Source organism: Miniopterus natalensis, chromosome 8 (assembly GCF_054644295.1).
Source record: "Miniopterus natalensis isolate mMinNat1 chromosome 8, mMinNat1.hap1, whole genome shotgun sequence".
Taxonomy (NCBI): Eukaryota; Metazoa; Chordata; class Mammalia; order Chiroptera; family Miniopteridae; genus Miniopterus; species Miniopterus natalensis.
The window spans coordinates 39411649-39429386 of record NC_142088.1 but is presented as its reverse complement, the minus strand read 5'-3'; the positions used below and the strand labels follow the sequence as shown (position 1 = coordinate 39429386).

The 17738-nt window shown below is 46.5% G+C and overlaps 1 protein-coding gene across 1 annotated transcript; it reads right to left on the bottom strand.

The window, feature by feature from the left end:
- Positions 1 to 1598: 1598 nt before the first annotated feature.
- CHRNA1 (cholinergic receptor nicotinic alpha 1 subunit) lies at positions 1599 to 16797 on the bottom strand. Its single transcript, XM_016206380.2, has 9 exons — positions 16715 to 16797; positions 11447 to 11592; positions 11292 to 11336; positions 10146 to 10255; positions 8001 to 8196; positions 7289 to 7526; positions 4681 to 4904; positions 3136 to 3375; positions 1599 to 2816 (listed from the first exon to the last, which is right to left on the bottom strand). The coding sequence occupies exons 1-9, from the start codon at positions 16755 to 16757 to the stop codon at positions 2685 to 2687; spliced, it is 1374 nt and encodes a 457-aa protein (XP_016061866.1). The 5' UTR covers positions 16758 to 16797; the 3' UTR covers positions 1599 to 2684.
- Between the last annotated feature and the right edge of the window lie 941 nt (positions 16798 to 17738).

Genomic DNA, 17738 nt, shown 5'->3' with positions numbered 1-17738 from the left:
CTATGTTTAGTTGATGTTCAAAAAATAAAGATTGTTTAAGAAGTTTATTTTTCTAGCTAAAAAGTTAACTCCTACTAAAAGCATCTTAGCAGGGCCTTCAGTGGCTGATGGAAAGTGGGGAAAGATTTGGGGAAGAGGTGCCCCAAGGGCTGGGAAGAGACAGGGAGACCCTCACTCTGCTCCCTGCTCTACCCTCATTATAGGCTCCCTGGGTGGTGGGTACACCACTTGCTCCAAAGTAATTTAAACTTGAGTGGGACAGTTTCCCTGTCTATTCTTCCAAGCTGGCTTTCTAAGGGGAAATATGTTGGGGCTTGGTTCTAGGAGGGAGCTAGACCCCGAACAGACGTTTGCCGACAGAGTGATAGGAATATTCCTCCAAGGGGAAACTATTTTCTCTATCAGTGTCCCATTTTCAACCAATTCTCACCCAGGGAACAATTTTAAGGATAAGCAAGAAGCAGGTTGTGATTTAAAAAGCCCAGCCGGCGTGGCTCAGCGGTTGAGCATCGACCTATAATCCAGGAGATGGCGGTTCAATTCCCAGTCGGGGCACATGCCCGGGTTGCGGGCTCGATCCCAGCAGGGGGCGTGCAGGAGGCAGCCGATCAATGACTCTCACCAGTGATGTTTCTCTCTCTCTCTCCCTCTCACTTCCTCTCTCTGAAATCAATAAAGATATATTTTTTTAAAAATAAAAATTAAAAAAGTAAAAACATAACACTTTTGCCCTGGCCCATGTGGTTCAGTGGTTAGAGTGTCAGCCCGCACACCCAAAGGTTTCGGGTTCAATTGGTCAAGGGCATGTACCTGGGTTGCAGGTTGGGTCCCTGGCCCAGTCGGGGTGGGTATAGGGGGGGCAGCCAATCTTTGTGCCTCTCGCACATCGATGTCTCTCTCCCACCGCCTTCCACTCGCTCTAAAAATGCAATGGGAAAAATATCCTTGGGTGGGGATTAACCAAAAAATAAATAAAAATAATAAAAATAATAAGTACATAAATAAATAACAACACTTTTTATTGTGGTGAAATATTCATAACACAAAATTCATCACTTTAACCATCTCTCGGCATACGTTCAGCGGCATTAAGTACACTGATGAGGCCATGCAACCCTGGCCTCATCTCCAGAATGTTTTCATCACCCCAAACTGAAACTCCCCCCGTTAAGCAGTAACTCACCCTTTCCGCTAACCCTGGTAATCACTATGCTGGTTTCTATCTCAGTGAATGTTCCTATTCTAGGTGCCTCATGTGAGTGGAATCATACAATATTTGTCCTTTTGTGTGTGGTGTATTTCATTTAGTATGTTTTCATGGTTGACCAATCTTATAACATGTATCAGAATTTCATTGCTCTTTAAGGCAGAATAATAGTCCATGGCACGCATATACCATATTTTGCTTATCCACGGAGGGACACTGGGTCGTGTCCACCTTTTGGCTCTTGTGAATAATGCTGCTGTGAACACTGGGCAGACAAGTATCTGTTCAAGTCCCTGCTTTCAGTTCTTTAGGGAGCGGAATTGCTGACTCACATGAGAATTCTATGGTTAGTTTTTTGAGGAGCCACCAAACTGTTTCCTCTTCAGTTTACTCTAAAATGAATGTACTAAGTCCTGCCATGGGTATGTGATAGGGACCCCATGGAGAAGCAGACTGAGACCAACTGGGTTCAGTCAGGCAGCCCAGCAGGGCGGTTTCCTGCTCTCCCCTGGTACTGATGTGGGGCAGATGTGTTCTGGTGATCCGAGGCCAGGGCTGCACATTTTCTAGTTCTGGGTGAATTACACTGTGGCTAGAAGGTTACTATGGAGAAAAAGAATATTCTCCACGCAATAAGAACTGGAAAAAGGCAGGAAGTTTCATTGGGAAGGCAGAAAGATGGTTGACACTAACACTGAAGATCTCAAGGTACTGACCAATGTTACAGAAGGGTCCAGATCGAGCCACGGATGGCCAGGAGAGCAAGGAGCAGAAGAACTGACCCAGTCTGGAGCTGCTTGGAACCCAGATTTGGTCTGGGTTCAAATCCCAGTTCTTCTCATTTAGGCAATGAGAACACTCCTCAACTTCAGTTTTCTCATTTGTATGAGAGCCATGAGGATGAAATAAATCATGTATGTGAGATGATTCCCTCATGCCTGGCCCTTCCACCCAATACAAATCCTGAGCATCAAACCCAAGTGCTGCCTTAGACTGGCAAACATCCCTCACCTTCCAATTCTAGACATTTATTTTGGGGGTTTGGTGCAATTTGCATTTTAGCAGCCTTTCTACTGCCTTCTTTTTCTCCAAATCAAATGCTTTGTCTTTCTGGGACTGGTAAATCGGGTTTTCCTAGCAGGCAAAAACCTGGCTTAAAAAATAAAAATAGAAAAACCAACAGAAAAACCTCAGCTATTCTGGGCAAAACTCTCCCAGACACCACTGGGAATGGATACTTCTTTTAGAGATCCTGTTTCATTGACTAAAAACTGTTCATTCTCCAGACCGACAGAGAATGAAGGGGGAAGCCATGTGGAAACACTTTGAAGCCATAACCTCACGTAAATGTAAATTATTATCATTAACCATAAATACAGAAAGTTAAATGTTTGATAAGTGAGCTTATATCCAAGCAGACAAGTCTTCCCGTTTGCCCACCTTTCTCTGCTCCGCCCGATGCTGGGCGGAGCTCGGCTCACCCTTGCTGATTTAATTCAATGAGCCGACCTGCAAACACAGCCAGGGTTCCGATGATACAGACCAGCATGAAGACTCCAAGGAGAATGTGGTCCATCACCATGGCAACATACTTCCATTCCTCAGCCGCCTGGGAGAGAGGAAAGTGTCAGAATCTCCTAAGGTGGTCATTCGGCCCACAATGCATGCTATGCATCTTCTACAGCCATTTAATGTGTAGATGGAGGAGACCTCAGCATCCGTGGGCTGGCATTATGATCTTTATTTTTTGAACAGATTATTCACAATGATGACTTACTAAGGTGGCCTAGAGGCAGTCACCAAGCTTAGCTTAGGTCAGTAGCTGCCTTTGAAACCCCAACCTGCCCATCAAGCCAAGCCCGTCCATCTGCGCTCAAGCTCTTGATTATTTAAACCCAGAGGTGTGGGTTTTCAAGCACGAAGCTTACGTTGTTGGACTCCTGGTCTGACTTCATGGTCTCTGCGATGTACTTGACGCCCTCAATGGCACTTTTCACCTCAGGGTGTTTGATCAGGGGCGAGTGGAAGCCCATGGGTGGAGGCCCTGGCTTCCCAGAAATGTCAGAAATATCAATGTCTTCCGTAAAAATCTTTTTGTCTTGTTTTTCTCTGGATGGTCTTTTCATTGTGGAGAAGAACATAAGATTTGGGATAGTGTCGATAAAAACCTAACATGAAAAAGAAATCCATTTATGAAAATAATGGCCACCAGGGCAAGCATCCAACTCTGACTTTGAATTAGCAATGTAACTTTAGGCAAGTCATTCAGTTTCTCTGGGCCTCAGCCTCCTTTTTTTTTTTTTTTTTTAAGAATATCTTTATTGATTTCAGGGAGAGGGAGAGAGAGATAGAAACATCGATGATGAGCAAATTGTCCTCGATCAGCTGCCTCCTGCATGCCCCCGACTGGGGATCGAGCCTGCAACCTGGGCATGTGCCCTAACTGGGAATTGGACCCCCAACTCCGGGATCCTAGGGGCCTCAGCCTCTTTGTACTTAAAACGAAAGGACTCTACATCTCAAAGAGTCCTTCATACAAGCAGCCTGCAGCCTGTGAAATTACTATGGTTAACATTGGCGAGCCTGTCATGTGAGCATTTCGCCACTGGAGGGAGCCTCTGCGCAGCTGTGGAACCAATGAGGCTCAGCTTCTGGATCCCAGGCAGGGACCTGCTTCTTTCAAGGCTATGTGTTCTCGTGATCATATATTTAAAGAAAGGGTCCCTCAGGCTAAAAATATATAAGGTCCTGCCCCACAAAACAGCTAGACTATTTCTTTTGTTTCTTGTTTGAAAAAATGCAACATAGGTATTGTCAGGAGTCACTTAACAGTCTTAATAGAAACAGGGACTGTTTCTTCTCCAAAAAATACATTGTGAGCAGTTGTTTCTCTGTCAATTCATGACAAATCTTTTGAATTTTACACACTGGTCATTTGTGTCTCTGTGAAGTTTTATTTTAAAAAACTGACATATTTGAAATGTTAACACATTTTAAATTTCAAAAATGTAAATATGTGAGACCAAGTTCCCCATTAAAACTCACTTTTTGACAATCTCTCACCAAGCCTCCCCTCCACCTTTAGCTCTTATTCTCTGCTGATGATTCTACCAGCAAAAAATAAGCAATCTGTTCACAAACTGGAAGATGTACAAACAGAAATCTCAGCATTTGAGTAAAAAAAACAGTGACTTATTTATCTTCTCTAATCAAAGAGATTCTTTAAGCTTGAATTAGGGGTGAGCTTTGTTAACTCTCTTTTCTTCTCTTTCTGGGGAAGCTACATGAGTTCTTTATCTCTAGAAAGAGACTCCAGAATGTTCCCTCGAGCCCAGAAAGGACTTTCAGTTCCGAGTACTCACAGGGGTGAGCCAGATCCACTGGCCACCGGGAGGCAGGGGGCGGGGAACCCTGTAGATGACCCCGAGGGGGCACTGCCCTGAGCAGACCTTGCAGGGGCCTCGCTCACTCACCTTCCGCACCCACTCCGGCATGACGTGGGTGCTGGGGGAGCGGTGGTGTGTGTTGATGACGATGACAGTGATAATGATGGATGCGATGACAAACACCATGGTGAAGAGCATGTATTTCCCAATCAAGGGCACAGCACTGGAGGTGGAAGGGATCAGCTCCACGATGACCAGCAGGAACACGGTTAAGGAGAGCAGGACAGAGATGCTCAGGGTCATTTTCTCTCCTGGACAAAATGAAGACGAAACACAGCAACCCTCCTGTTATGGCCTGAATTGTTGCTCCTCTCAAATCTATACGTTGAAGCCCTAAGCCTCCGCACCTCAGCGACTGTGTTTGGAGGATAATACCTTTAAAGAGGTAATTAAATTAAAATGAGGTCTCAGGGTGGGCCCTCATCCAATATGACTGGTGTCCTCTTAAGAAGAGAAGATGAGGACACAGATACACACAGAGAAGAAAGACCACGTAAAGACATGAGGAGAGGACCGCCATCTAGGAGACAGGCTGCAGAGGACACCAACCTGCTGATACCTTGATCTCAGACTTCCAGCTTCCAGACTATGAGATGATAAATTTCTGTTTTTGAAGCTACAAGTCCGTGTCCTTTGTTATGGCTGCCCTTGAAGACCAAGACACCACTGAAACCCCCCGGGTGAGAGGAATGTGACAGGCATTTCCCAAAGCATCATTCTGGGGACATTTTGGGGCAGAATCTCCTATGAGACCTTGGCACCTTGACTCTGCTGACACAGTGGTAGGTGTTTTCTTTAGAGAAAATGACTACTTCATTTCATGCCCCAGAATTCCCTTTCTTGATGGAGCCCAGGGAACCAAGTGACACCAAGCTGGGTGGCACACTAGACCCCATGTGGCAGTTTTTCCATCTGAGCAGAATGTCATAATAAACCTCACATAACTGAACCTCGGCCTGGCCTGCTTGTTAGCCTGCAGAGGGCTGGGCAGTCCAGAGGTACATGTATAATTTCTCATCATGGGAGCAAGCTTTACGACCCAAGCTGAGAAAACAGAGTCAATGACTTCACACCACTTACTTTCATCTAAAGAGGATGATCGTTTTTTGTTTAGTTTTTCATATTAAGGGACCAGGGAGTCCCCTGCCCCACCTCCTTTCTCCAGGCCCTACAATTTCAGGGTGAACAAGTCCCGGTTGCAGTCTTCGTTAGGCAGGTGGGGCAAACAAGAAGGGCAGGGCTGAAGGGCATCGGGATGATTTTGTGAGGAGTGACCCCCTTAGATGCAGTAGAGAGCCACTGGGAGGGACTTCCCTCTGGCTGGTCTTGCTGTGTGTGTCCTGGGAGACCCTTGTGTTACCCTGCTTTCCAGTATGGAGCTTCCTGCCCCCCACCCCCTACACACTGGATGCTTCCAGAAGCTAGGAGCATATACAGGATACAGGTCAGGTGCAAACAAGAAATTTCCAGTTCTACCTAGTGGGTAGAACTCTACTTAGAGAGGAGAAAAGCCTTTAAAAGTGAAAAAGACAAAATTGTAAACATGAAATATTGATCGAGTTACATCACATTTCTTGATTAACAATAGTGATAATAATAATAGCTACCATTCATCAGGTGTCTCAGTGTTTAAATACTTTCCAAGCATAAATCATTGAACGTGTATAGAAATTGTGATTAGTTTCTGTATTGCCCGACTTAGTGTTTTCTCCCTTCACTTTAAGAAGTTTCATTTGATTAAAAAGTTGAAAAAATACTTATTCGTGATCATCTGTTTAAAAACAAGTACAATCACTAGAACGTCCATTCCGTGGGAGTGAATTCTGCCCTGTTTTCCACTGTATTCCTGCCACGTCAGCTGCTCAGCAAGTGCTTATGTTGCCTGAGGGAATGAACGCATAGTGGTTTTATTCCTTGTGGGAGAGTTGGGTTTAGACTTGTGAGTTTTCTCCTTGTCATTTTGATAAAATTGAGTCGTGAGTTTGAGGACTGTCTGTACCATCTCCCCCCCTGCCCCCCTCGCCGTAGCTCCAGCAGTGACTTGCTGGCAGGCATGTATACGCCCTTTTCCTGTTGTTTTTGGTGAGACTGTCACTCGCGTGCTGACTCAGTGGGGGTAAGCGGTCTGGGCTGACCTGTGAGGAGGCACTGCCACTTGGGAAGTGTGGTCTTGTGCATAAAGACGCTGCCATCTGGAAAACAGACACGGAAAAGCCGTTTTCAAGTGGCCAGGGGTGAGTAAAAGAGGCAAGACCTGGGCTGGTCAGTACAGAGCTAGTGACTGCATAGGGCAAGGGGCAAGGAGGAGGGTCCGTGACCCACGCCTTACCCAGCACGCTCCGGGGCACACGGTAGGAATTGGTGGTTATTCACATTAACTAGACTGAGCGACGCATGTGCATCCTCAGGGTCACCTTCAGCTCTCTGCCTGCTCTGAGGGCTCCAGCTGGGAGCTCCGTCCACAGGGCCTTTCGCCCCCGCGCGCGGCCTCTCGGTGGGCGCGTCCCCCCGGGGATGACGGTTTGGGTCTGGCTCCCGTCCGGTTGATTAGCCTACAGTTATTTCTGGCTTTTCCCAAAATAGCAGCACAGGCTCGGCTAGCACGAGCAGTCAGAGCCGTGGCAAGGACACCCACCTGAGTCGGTGGGCAGGTAGAACACCAGGCCGGTCAGGAAGGAGAAGAGCAGGCAGGGGATGATGACGTTGACGATGAAGTAGAGGGGCAGGCGCTGCATCACGAAGTGGTAGGTGATGTCCAGGTAGGGGGTGGCGGGGCAGCAGGCATAGAACACCCAGTGCTTCCAGCCCCGGGACTCCTTGATCACCCACTCCCCGCTCTCCATGAAGCTGCTCAGGTCTGGCTTGTCGCTTTCCTGAGATGAAAGGAAACTTTGAAAACCCAACCGCATCGCCCGGAGGAGGGGTGGGGTTTCCTGGTCGCCTGTGACACGGCCACAGGTTCCGGGGCTGTCACATACCCCGGTGGGACCCTGGGCCACTTCCACTGCTGGATCTCAGGTTCCCTTCCTGTAAAACAAGGGTCTGAACAAGGGGATTCTCCACATCGGCTATACATTCAAGTCACCTATGAGCCTTAAAATAAGTGGGTGCCCTGGCCCCACCCCAAATGGATTAAATCCAAATTCTTGGGACTTTATTTTAGCTCCCAGGTAATTCTCATGTACAGGCGCACCAGGAACCTTACCGACTAGTTGAAAACCATCGAACTAGATGATCCCCCCACGTTCTCAATGGTGTTGAGAGCCCATGATCATGAAGGGGCAGAGTTGGAGACCTGAGTCACACTTTGCCTGAATCCAGCCTCAGTACATGAGGTCACCACCTACCGGGTTGATGACCACCACAGAGCCATCGTAGGTCCAGGTGCCCAGCTTCATGCTGCAGTTCTGCTCATCAAAGGGAAAGTGGGTGACGATGATCTCGCAGTAGCTTTTGAAGATGGCCGGAGGTGTCCACGTGATGTGGCCAGTGTGGTCCAGGAGCACTTTGGTGAACTTGACAATGGCAAAGTCACCATCTGCACTACGGTGGGACAAAGGGGGAGACAGCTGGTAATTACTCAGGTGCTAATTATAGAAGCTTTCTTTCAGGCAGTGTCGCTTCTTACCTGTGTCAATGTTCCCCAAATTTGACAATAAGAATCACTGGGGTGCATGTTAAAATATAGATTCCTGAGCACCATCTAAGCACTGAATCAGTTTTAAAGAAATATCAGGTAACACTGATCCACTGCATCCCAGATCCTTTTCTTCCCAGGGCTTTGTAGTATTTGTGAGAATTTCCATCTATCCCCTCCCTATATACTTAGAAAGTTAGCTGGGAAAAACCTAGGAATTTTAAATAAATACGTCCGTGGCTCATTACTATGACAAACAGGTTAAGGAAGGTGTCCATTACCTTTTTGAGAACTATTTCAGACTCAGTGGGGTGGGATCACAACTCAGATGCCTCCAGGGTCAGGCAGGGGAGGGAGGAGGAGGGGGTGAGGCTGTGGTGAAGGGACAGCCCCTCTCTCCTCTGAGGAAGGTGCCACTCAGCTCTGCCTGTGGTGTCCCGGTGGGAGCAAAGGCCCAGTGTTGCCAGGTATTTGGATTTTTCCTCAGAAGCTAAAAATCTGCATTTTTAAACCTAAAGTTTCCATATTTTTGAATGTTAGAGTTTTCTAGAGAGGCTAAAAACCCAGATTTTGATGTAATATTTCCAAATTTTCAAATGTTGGCACTAATTTCTTATTTAAAAATATCCAGCATGGAAGATATTAAAAATAACAAAAGGCCATTTCTGCAGGCCTTGCTCAGTGAGCAGTCGCTTGTCCTGCACACAGCCTGTGTCCCAGGCCTTATCCAAAGGGAGGGCAAGGTGTGAAACAGGTGGGTGGGGTCTGCCTCGGTGGGCTTTCAGGGACGCACAGCGTATCTATTGGTGCCTCACTCCATAAGTCAGGAGATTTTCTTCCCATTGAACTGTCCTCAGGATGGAGGTGGGGCTCTATCCAGAAAACTTGGTGCTATTGGGCCTGATCAAGGAGCAGAGGGCCACAGGGTCCTCTAAGGTTCTCCCTATAAGCTGGTCAGACTCGGTTCTCCCCCCACCAGATGTCCCTGAACATGCTTGTCAAAGGACCAGAGGAGCTAATTGTTTTGCTCACATTCTTACTGGAAGAGAAACTTATCTAACACAAGACACTTGGCCCTATTAGCATAATGGTCTGAAAAGTTTACACAAATGACTGGATAATCTGGCTCAAGCTTGAATCCCAGTTACAAATGGAAAATATGTAAGTAGAAAATCGAAGTAGGGGCGATCGGCCATACAAGGCATCATTTCCACTCACTAGCCGTGGCCACCTTCCCTGGCCAGTCTGCTAGCACACAGCCTGCAGGCCCAACGTGCTGTGGAACGTCAGGCACAAATCCTCCAGGCCAGTGTTGAATGCCCCATGCCCGGGAAGGGTGCACTTTGAAATGCACATTCCCTGGCAAATGAAAGATGCATGAAAGTGAACATGTCATTAAAGCAGAGTGTCTTGAATCACATTATAATTTCATGACACGCAGTCTGTCCTGGAGCCCATGGGTGGGCTGGAACACAGGCACCCCGAGGCCATCGGCAGCATGGTGTCTTGGGATGCCATGAGGGCTCCACGAATAACAACCCCGGGAGTTCCAGGCCTAACGGTGGGAAGGGCATTTAATTCCCAGGAAGGCAATTATAGGAAGGTTGGTTTCCTTGGATAGTTGCCATACACCCTTCAGGAGCTCCCAGGGATTAAATGTCCCCCACCCACAGCCCTGATTCAATTTGGCTCTGATAATTGTTTTTCTTCATAACATGAGACGCCATATGGCACCCTAGCATGTCAACTTGGCTCTTGGTTCCCGAAGCATACCGAGAAGAGAGTCCCTTCTGTTAGGGCACTAGGGCTCCCCCTCCCCCAGGAATGCCCTCCCCAGCCTGTCGGTTTTGCTTACTTGTTATAGAGAACTAAGTCTGGGCGCCAGATCTTTTCGGAGGGAATGTGAATTTTTTTCACGCCGCCATAGTCTTCTGGATTCCATTTTAGGTTGTAATCCACCCATTGCTAGAAATGAAGACTCTTAGCTGGTTAGAAAGCTAAAAACAGTTTTTAAAACAATCTAGAGTTATCAAGAGCTGTTGGGTATGATAACTCAGGTAGCGACAGAAACTATGTTATAGTAAGAAAGGTTTGCTTCAGAATTCAGCTTTCCCTTCCTTTAGCAACACCAGCAAACACACACCGACTGGCTACATGCAGGCACTGTGCTAAGCATGTGACCGATATTGACTGTTTAGTTCTCACAACAATCCCATGAGGTAAGAGTGATCATTGACCCCATTTTACAGACGGGAAAGCAGAGGTACCTCCAAGTTTCACCACTAGGTGGTGGCAGATCTATCAGGCCACACTGCCGCCCAGGAAAGGAGAATGACCCTATTGGGACCATTTTCCTCAAGCAGGCAGCATCATGTTTTGAAAGTAGATTTTTTCCCTACAGTATAAAAGTAATATATGCCCAATGAAGCAAATCTGGGTAACACAATGTTATGGATTGAATTGTGCCTCCCCAAAATCCACATGTTGAAGTTTTAACCCCTGGTACTGCAGAATATGAACTTATTAGAAGACAGGGTCTTTACAGAGGTAATTACGTCAAAATGAGGTCATTAAGGTGGCCCTAATCCAATATGAATGGTGTCCTTATAAGAAGGGGACATTTGAGACCGATACATATTCAGGAAGAATGCCATGTGAACATGAAGCTAGAGAGAGGCCTGAAGCAGATTCTCCCTCACAGCCCTCGGGAGAAACCCTTTCCATCGACATCTTGACTTTGGACTTTGGCCTCAATCTCTGTTGTTTGAGCCACCCAGTATGCAGCTTTGTTAGGGCAGCCCTAGCAAATTAAGACACAGAAAAAGCACAACATCAAAAACAAACACACACCAATTAATATGATCCATAATCCGACTGCTCCCAAATATTTACTTGAACATTTTGGTATATATCCCTTTTACCCAAATTGATTTACTGTGGGCCCAGGTTAAATTTCGGGGTGGATACAAACAACACAAATGCAATTGTGTAGCTGAATTACCTGTTTGAGTCGAACATTGGTTGTCACGATCTGATTTACTTCATCCTGAAAAAAGACAAGAGCCCATCATTAGGGGGCAGAGGGGGGACAAGGGGAGAATGCTCCAGAGTGAGAGGTGTGGGTGCAGTGGGGAGCCCAGGACACCCTGGCCTCACCACATTGATGAGCTGTATCAGCTGCAGGCCCACGGTGACCTCCACGGCTTTGCGGTGGTCTTCCACTGGTCGCACCACTCTGTTGTATTGTTCAAATAGCTTTGCCACCAGACGGGTCTCATGTTCAGAGCCTAGAACGAGGCCAGCTGAGGAAGCAAATGACGACATGCGTGCTGTTAGATTCTGCTCCCTACTTCATGTACACTAACACGAGTAACTGAGGCGTGACCAGTTTACAGAAGGCACGAGGGACCCCTTGTTGAAGGGCTCCCAAATGCATCTAGTATTGCCTAAAGTCCTTTCCAAGCACACTGCCGGTGTGGTCCCTTCTCAGTGTGGGGGGGGAGGGGGTGCCAGATTGTCATGACACTTATAACTCTAGACAGATCACATTCCTTAATACAACTTCTGGCTGAATCATGTTTGCCAGGAACATCTATAAACAAGAAGAAAGGTCCCCACAAAAGCCTGTCTCAGTATTTCAGAGCCTGGTCATGGTGTAATGAAATCTCGGGATTGGCTGGCCTCAGATGCTAGGGACAGCCAAAAATTAATGGTGGTTCACACCCATTAGGATGGCCATAATTAGCAAAGTTGAAAATGGCAAATGTTGGTGATGCTGTGCAGAAACAGGAACCCTTAGATGCTGCTGCTGAGAATGTAAAAGGGCGCAGTCACTGTGGAAAACATTTTGGTGGTTACTCACGCAAGTTAGATACAGTTAGCGTACGACCTACCAATTCCACTTCGGGGTATATCCCAAAAGAATTGTTCACACAAAAACTAGTACCTGAATGTTCATAACAGCACTATATATAATAGCTCAAAGATGGAAACAACCCAAATGTCCATCACCAGGTAAATGGATGAACAAATTGTGGTATAACCACGCAGTGGAATATTATTCAGCCAAAAAAAGGGAATAAAGTATTGATACATGTTACAGCATGGATTAACCTTGAAAATATTATGCTATGTGAAAGAAATCAGACACAAAAGAGCACATATTGTATGATTTCATTTATATGAAATGTCCAGGATAGGTTAATCCAGAGAGACAGGGAGCAGACTAACAGTGCTCAGGGACTGGGGGGACAGGCGCATGGGAGTGACTGCTAATGGGTACAGAGTTTCCTTTTGGAGTGACAAAAAGTTCTGAAACCAGATACTGGTGATGGCTGCATAACATTTTAAATGTACTTAATTCCACCAATTAGTTCACTTTAAAATGGTAATTTTATGTAATGTGCATTTTACCATGGTAAATTTTATATCATGTGTATTTTACTATAATTAAAAAAAAAAAATCACTGCTGGTGGGTACATGTGCCAGTGAAATTGTTAAGACAGAGTGAAAACTCTATGCTTTGCTAGCCTAGGTTTGGGGCTCTGACTTGGAGCATAAGTGACTCCTAAGAATCTTTACTGAGTTTTCTTTCAGGATGAAGAGCCGTATCATCAGCACTCTCAGGACTCACAGCCCTTTCATGGCCAATGTCAGGTGGTCCTCACCGGCCTCTGACAGGCAGGCTGGCATTTCACCTGAGACCCCGAGAGGCTGGCGGACCTGTGCAGGGTGGTGCGGCTAGGCCAGAGCTGGGGTTAGAGCCTGTCGCTCTGCCTCGTGCTCCTGCACCAACTCTTACTATCAGGAGTGTGCTGTGGGCTGTCTCGGAGACTGCACAACATTGTCCCGATGAGAAAAAGGCCTCCGGATTCCAGCGAGTGCCTTGCGAGGAATCTTTGTAACTCAAGCCTTGCGTGGATTGGGGATTGCCTGCTCAGGGCCGCGAGAGGAAGCAGACACAGGATCTGTTTGCCTTGATTCACGTAACCAGATCTCCCCTTTCCGCAGCTTGTTGCCCAAACCCCCACACCTTCTGCCTGGGCCAAGGCAACTTTAAAAATGGAACGAAAGAGATGCTCTCTTTTCCCCGGTAGTGTTAACCTACTACATCTTATTATTTTTTCTGTATTATTTTTCTCCATGGATCTTAAGTTTGAAAAAGTTTGTCAGCAAAATAATTATAAAGTAAAATGTAATTACTTTTTCTATTTTTATTAATGAAAATAACTGACATATCCAACTTCTGTGCCACTCTTCTACACGCTTTGTATACACTAACTTTTTCTAGCTTCATCACAGGGTGTGGTAGGTACTAATTTTACAGATGAGGAAACAGAGCCACAGAGAGGTTAAGTACTTGCCTAGATTTCAAAAGGGGTGGAGCCGGTATTCAAACCCAAAGCCCTGCTCTTGGCCACTTTTTCTCATCCAGAACTTTGGATCAGCTTGAAAGAGCCAAAGTTGTGCAATAAGTTGAAACATTTTTATCCCCATAAAAGTGTTCTGTAATTAGTCTTTAGAGCTTTATTAAAGACCTTGTCTTTGCATTAATTGATTAAATCCTTCTAACAGTCCTACGAGGGAAGTCTTTACCCCTGTTTTAAAAATGAGAAAATTGAGGTTAGACAGTTTGAGCAGTGTTCATGGTTCCCAGCTAGTTAGAGGCGGGACTGTGAATGGGGCATCTGGCACTAGCTCCCACTCTTCACCATCCCCCTACAGGCACCTGCCTCAATTCCATCTCTTCATTATGACCTCCCTGGACTCCATGTGGGGAACCCCTGACCTGGCTTGCCTCTTCTACTTTCCCAAGTTTTCTGAATCCAAAAGGGTCCATGCAGAGCTTTCACATGGCGTGTCCCCAAACCACCTGCACTGGAGGACTCTTCAAGGGAACTCTGCCCAGAGAGACCCAGCATTTGTAGTCACCCCGTTTAGCCCCTGGGACCCGGCAATCCTCTCTCCCCCATGCCTGTCTATCCCGGGCCCTGCTCAGCCCAGGGGGGAGGGGACTGGCATAGGTCACCGAGTGCCTTGGCTACTGAATGTGAAGCTGTTCCTTTGGCATTGTCCTGGGCTGCTTATTTTCAAGCGATAGTTTATTCCGGCGTGACAGGAAGAACATACTAAAAAGCAACAGATAAAGCAGATGGTCAGCGTTCTGTAGCAGGAAAACTACGCAGGCCAACCCTGGGCCCGCTGGGAGACGGGCGCGGTCAGCCTCCCGCCTCGCCAACACCCAGGGCCCTTCCGCAATGAATTTCTCAGGCATTTCCGAGGGGGCTCCATTTCTCAGATTGGGTTCATTAGTACTCTGTCCTTTCTTTCCTCCTCGAAGCACGGCAGAGTGATAGAAAACTTACAGGGCCTGCGGCAGAATCTATAATCCTGTTCCTAACTCCTGCATGGTCTGGAGAATGGGACCAACTCCTCACTGAGTCAGTGAATCACAGTAAATACCTTCCTTAAAAGGCAGGGTGTAAATTAATACTCACCCAGACGAACAAATAACTAGGGTCAAAGCCTCCTTTTTGGGCAAAATCATCCTTATTCAGATGGCGGTAACCATAATTTGTTCATCAAATACTCGTGCATTTGCAAAGCGTTGTGTCAGAGCTTTGAGATGCATTCAGCGTTGCATCTGACATTAATCCTGCCTTCCTACCCTCGGGGAGACGGACAGTTGTCGCTTACATAAGTAACTGTGAACAAGGTGGAAAGCAATATGCTGTAAGAGAGGTGGCAATAAAGTAGCTGGGATTCTTGAGACAGAAGAGAGGAAAGGTTGTAATAAAAAATGCTGTGTAAATAGAACAGAGATCGTTATGTGTTAAGCTAATTCAGGAAAATGTGTCCCTGATATGAATGAAAATTTTGCCCACAAAGGACTGATTCTTAGTAGGGGAACCCAACTACTATTTCAAAGTGTTCTGTTGTACATACTGGCCCGATTTGTGTTTTTATGCCCACCGGATTGGACAAAGGAGTTCTGTACTGTTACTAGTCACCTTGGGTGATGCCTATCTCAGCCTGGTGCCGAGTTATTTTGCCACCTTTGGCAATTTCAGGCTGGTTTCTGACTGTGCACAGAACAAACGGAGCCTCCACATGAGCATATTCCAAGGTTTATAAATTAAGTGGCTTTGGGCAGGTCAGTTCATGTCTTTCAGCCTCAGTTTCCCTATAATACAAAATTGAAGATGTTGAAATGCCTCCTTAGCTCTATATTCACCCATGTAAATCAACACTAGCAAAGTCTAGGATTGATCTAATACATATCACATACCTTTTAAACATGCATTTTTGGAGGTTTTTGGTGTCCTAAGAGATCTCCTAAGGATTTTTATACATAAGCATATCACTTAGGAATTTTCACTGTGTGTAGTGTTTGCACACACACACACACACACACACACACACACTCACACACACACCACCACCACCACCACCACCAGGCCAGCTTTGGTTGGATCAAGCCCAAATCCCACAGGATATAATTTATCTGAATTTACTAGAGGTCAGGCTATTTCCCTCAACTCTGCTATTGAAAAACATTATTAATAAAGCTCTTTACCTCTTTTGCCCAGAAAGCCTGTGTTATCAGAGCAATACTAGAGAGGAGAAATCACAGAATGTCAGCTGCCTGCTCTCTCACTTGGGATGATATCACCAGTAAACCTTTATGTGAAGCAACCAGCAAACCTCTGCCTTCCTCTACCGGAAGTTTGGGATTCAGATAGCGTTTCAGCTGACGTGCTGTGACACATGCCAGAGCCGAATACAGGCCAAGGGCTGTGCAGGGTTTCATGGTTTCAAGTCAAACCCAAACCTGCATATAGTAACGTACTTCAAAAAATAAAGGAGGCAAGAATGCGTTCATATAAACTTTTTTTTTTTTAACTTCAGAAGTTTAAAAAGTTACAAAATATTTCATCTCACAGAGAGAATTTAATTACAGTTATGAATGGGTCTCTCTCTCCAGGCACCTGGAGCTGTCAATCAATCCTCTTCATTTCCAGAATTCTCCAGGAGCGATCAAAGGGCTTGTTAACCTATTGTTTGCCTTTGTAAGACGTAGCTCTTAAGTCTTTGTGGTTGTTCAAATGTGAAAGCTGCTCTGGAAGGGAGAAGTGGCCCTGAATCTGATCATGGGAGTGCGTCGGAGGCCAGGCTCTGATGGAGGGAAAGACCTGCATGTCTACTCTGTAGCCTTTGACCAAGCAACTCCTAGTTTAATCGGATTAACACAAACTAAAACTCTTTATCCACAAACCCAATCGAGCCAACATTGGTGAGAAACGGACAGTGGTCTTGGGCTGCTGAGGCCTGCCATTCCGTGTTCCCACTAAAGAAGCAAGACTCTGGTATGGGGGCATCTGGTGCTTCAGCCTCAAAGAAGAGTCCCCAACACCGGCACTTACCTGAGCACAGGCCAAGGAGCAGGAGGAGCAGCCGGGGTTCCATGGGCTGTGGGCACTGGTGTGGACTGGTGGCAGACTGGTGGGTGACCTGTGCTGCTCGCGGGCGCTCTGGCGGGACACTTGGCTGCTAGAGGGTTTGGACAGCGAGTCGGCTCGATGGAGGTATTGTTTTACACCACCTGTTGCGGCAGGGACAGCTGGGCTGCCCAGAGCCCTGGAGCCCAGGGAGTCGCTGAGCGCCTTACGTATTACAGAGTGCCTCGCTTTACACAACTGCTCTACCCTTGGCAAGATGAGTGTGAACTGCATTGTGTTTTGAATGCACCACAAGTCAGATCTTAATGAAAACAAAAAACTTATAGTAGGGAAAGACTTATTCTGAATGGTGAGCAACCCTCCCCCTCTTGTGAAAACCAGAACCTCAGCTCTGTGGATTGATTTGATTAGGGTCACTGGCCTGAGTAGGCAGTCAGCTCTGTGTCTGACACAGATCATCCTGAATCACAGACGTGCACACAGGAAAACTCATTTGCTCCAGTTCCCTCCAGGCTCTCAGCCTGGGGCTCTGGTGACAACATGAATTTGAGAAGAGCGTGGTTGGTACTGAATCTGCTGTTGGAGAGCCAGGTTTGATTGGATTTGGTTTTTAACAAAGAAGGCTTTTTCCATAAAATTGGTTTTCCTGGCTTCCTGGGTGGCTGTTCCAGCCCCTCTCTCTGCGACAGGCAATCCCAGGGCGGGCCATTAGCTGGAGCAAACTGCCCACCCCACATACTGTTATTCAAGTGAGCAGTAATTAATGGCAAAGGGTCCCGCTGCTTAAGTTGTTGTTCCAGATTCCTACTTTTTTCCATCCAGTCCTCTGCCTACTCTCACTCAGGGAACCAAAGAGCAGAGAGTTTCAGCTTTTCAATTCCTTTGTTTTTAAAAAAAACCCTAAAAGCCAGCAGTTAGTAATTGCTCAGCCTGAGAGGTGTTTTTACCGAAACAGGGAGGAGCGCTGTGTAAGCTTACCCCGCTTGTC

Excerpts from the sequence above, each read along its gene's own strand:
- CHRNA1 (XM_016206380.2), bottom strand. The coding sequence starts at position 16,757 with ATGGAACCCCGGCTGCTCCTCCTGCTCCTTGGCCTGTGCTCAG. Across the intron at positions 11,337-11,446 it reads TGATACAGCTCATCAATGTG|GATGAAGTAAATCAGATCGT; the intron begins GTGAGGCCAGGG and ends GTCTTTTTTCAG. Across the intron at positions 2,817-3,135 it reads CAGACCAGGAGTCCAACAAC|GCGGCTGAGGAATGGAAGTA; the intron begins GTAAGCTTCGTG and ends CCTCTCTCCCAG.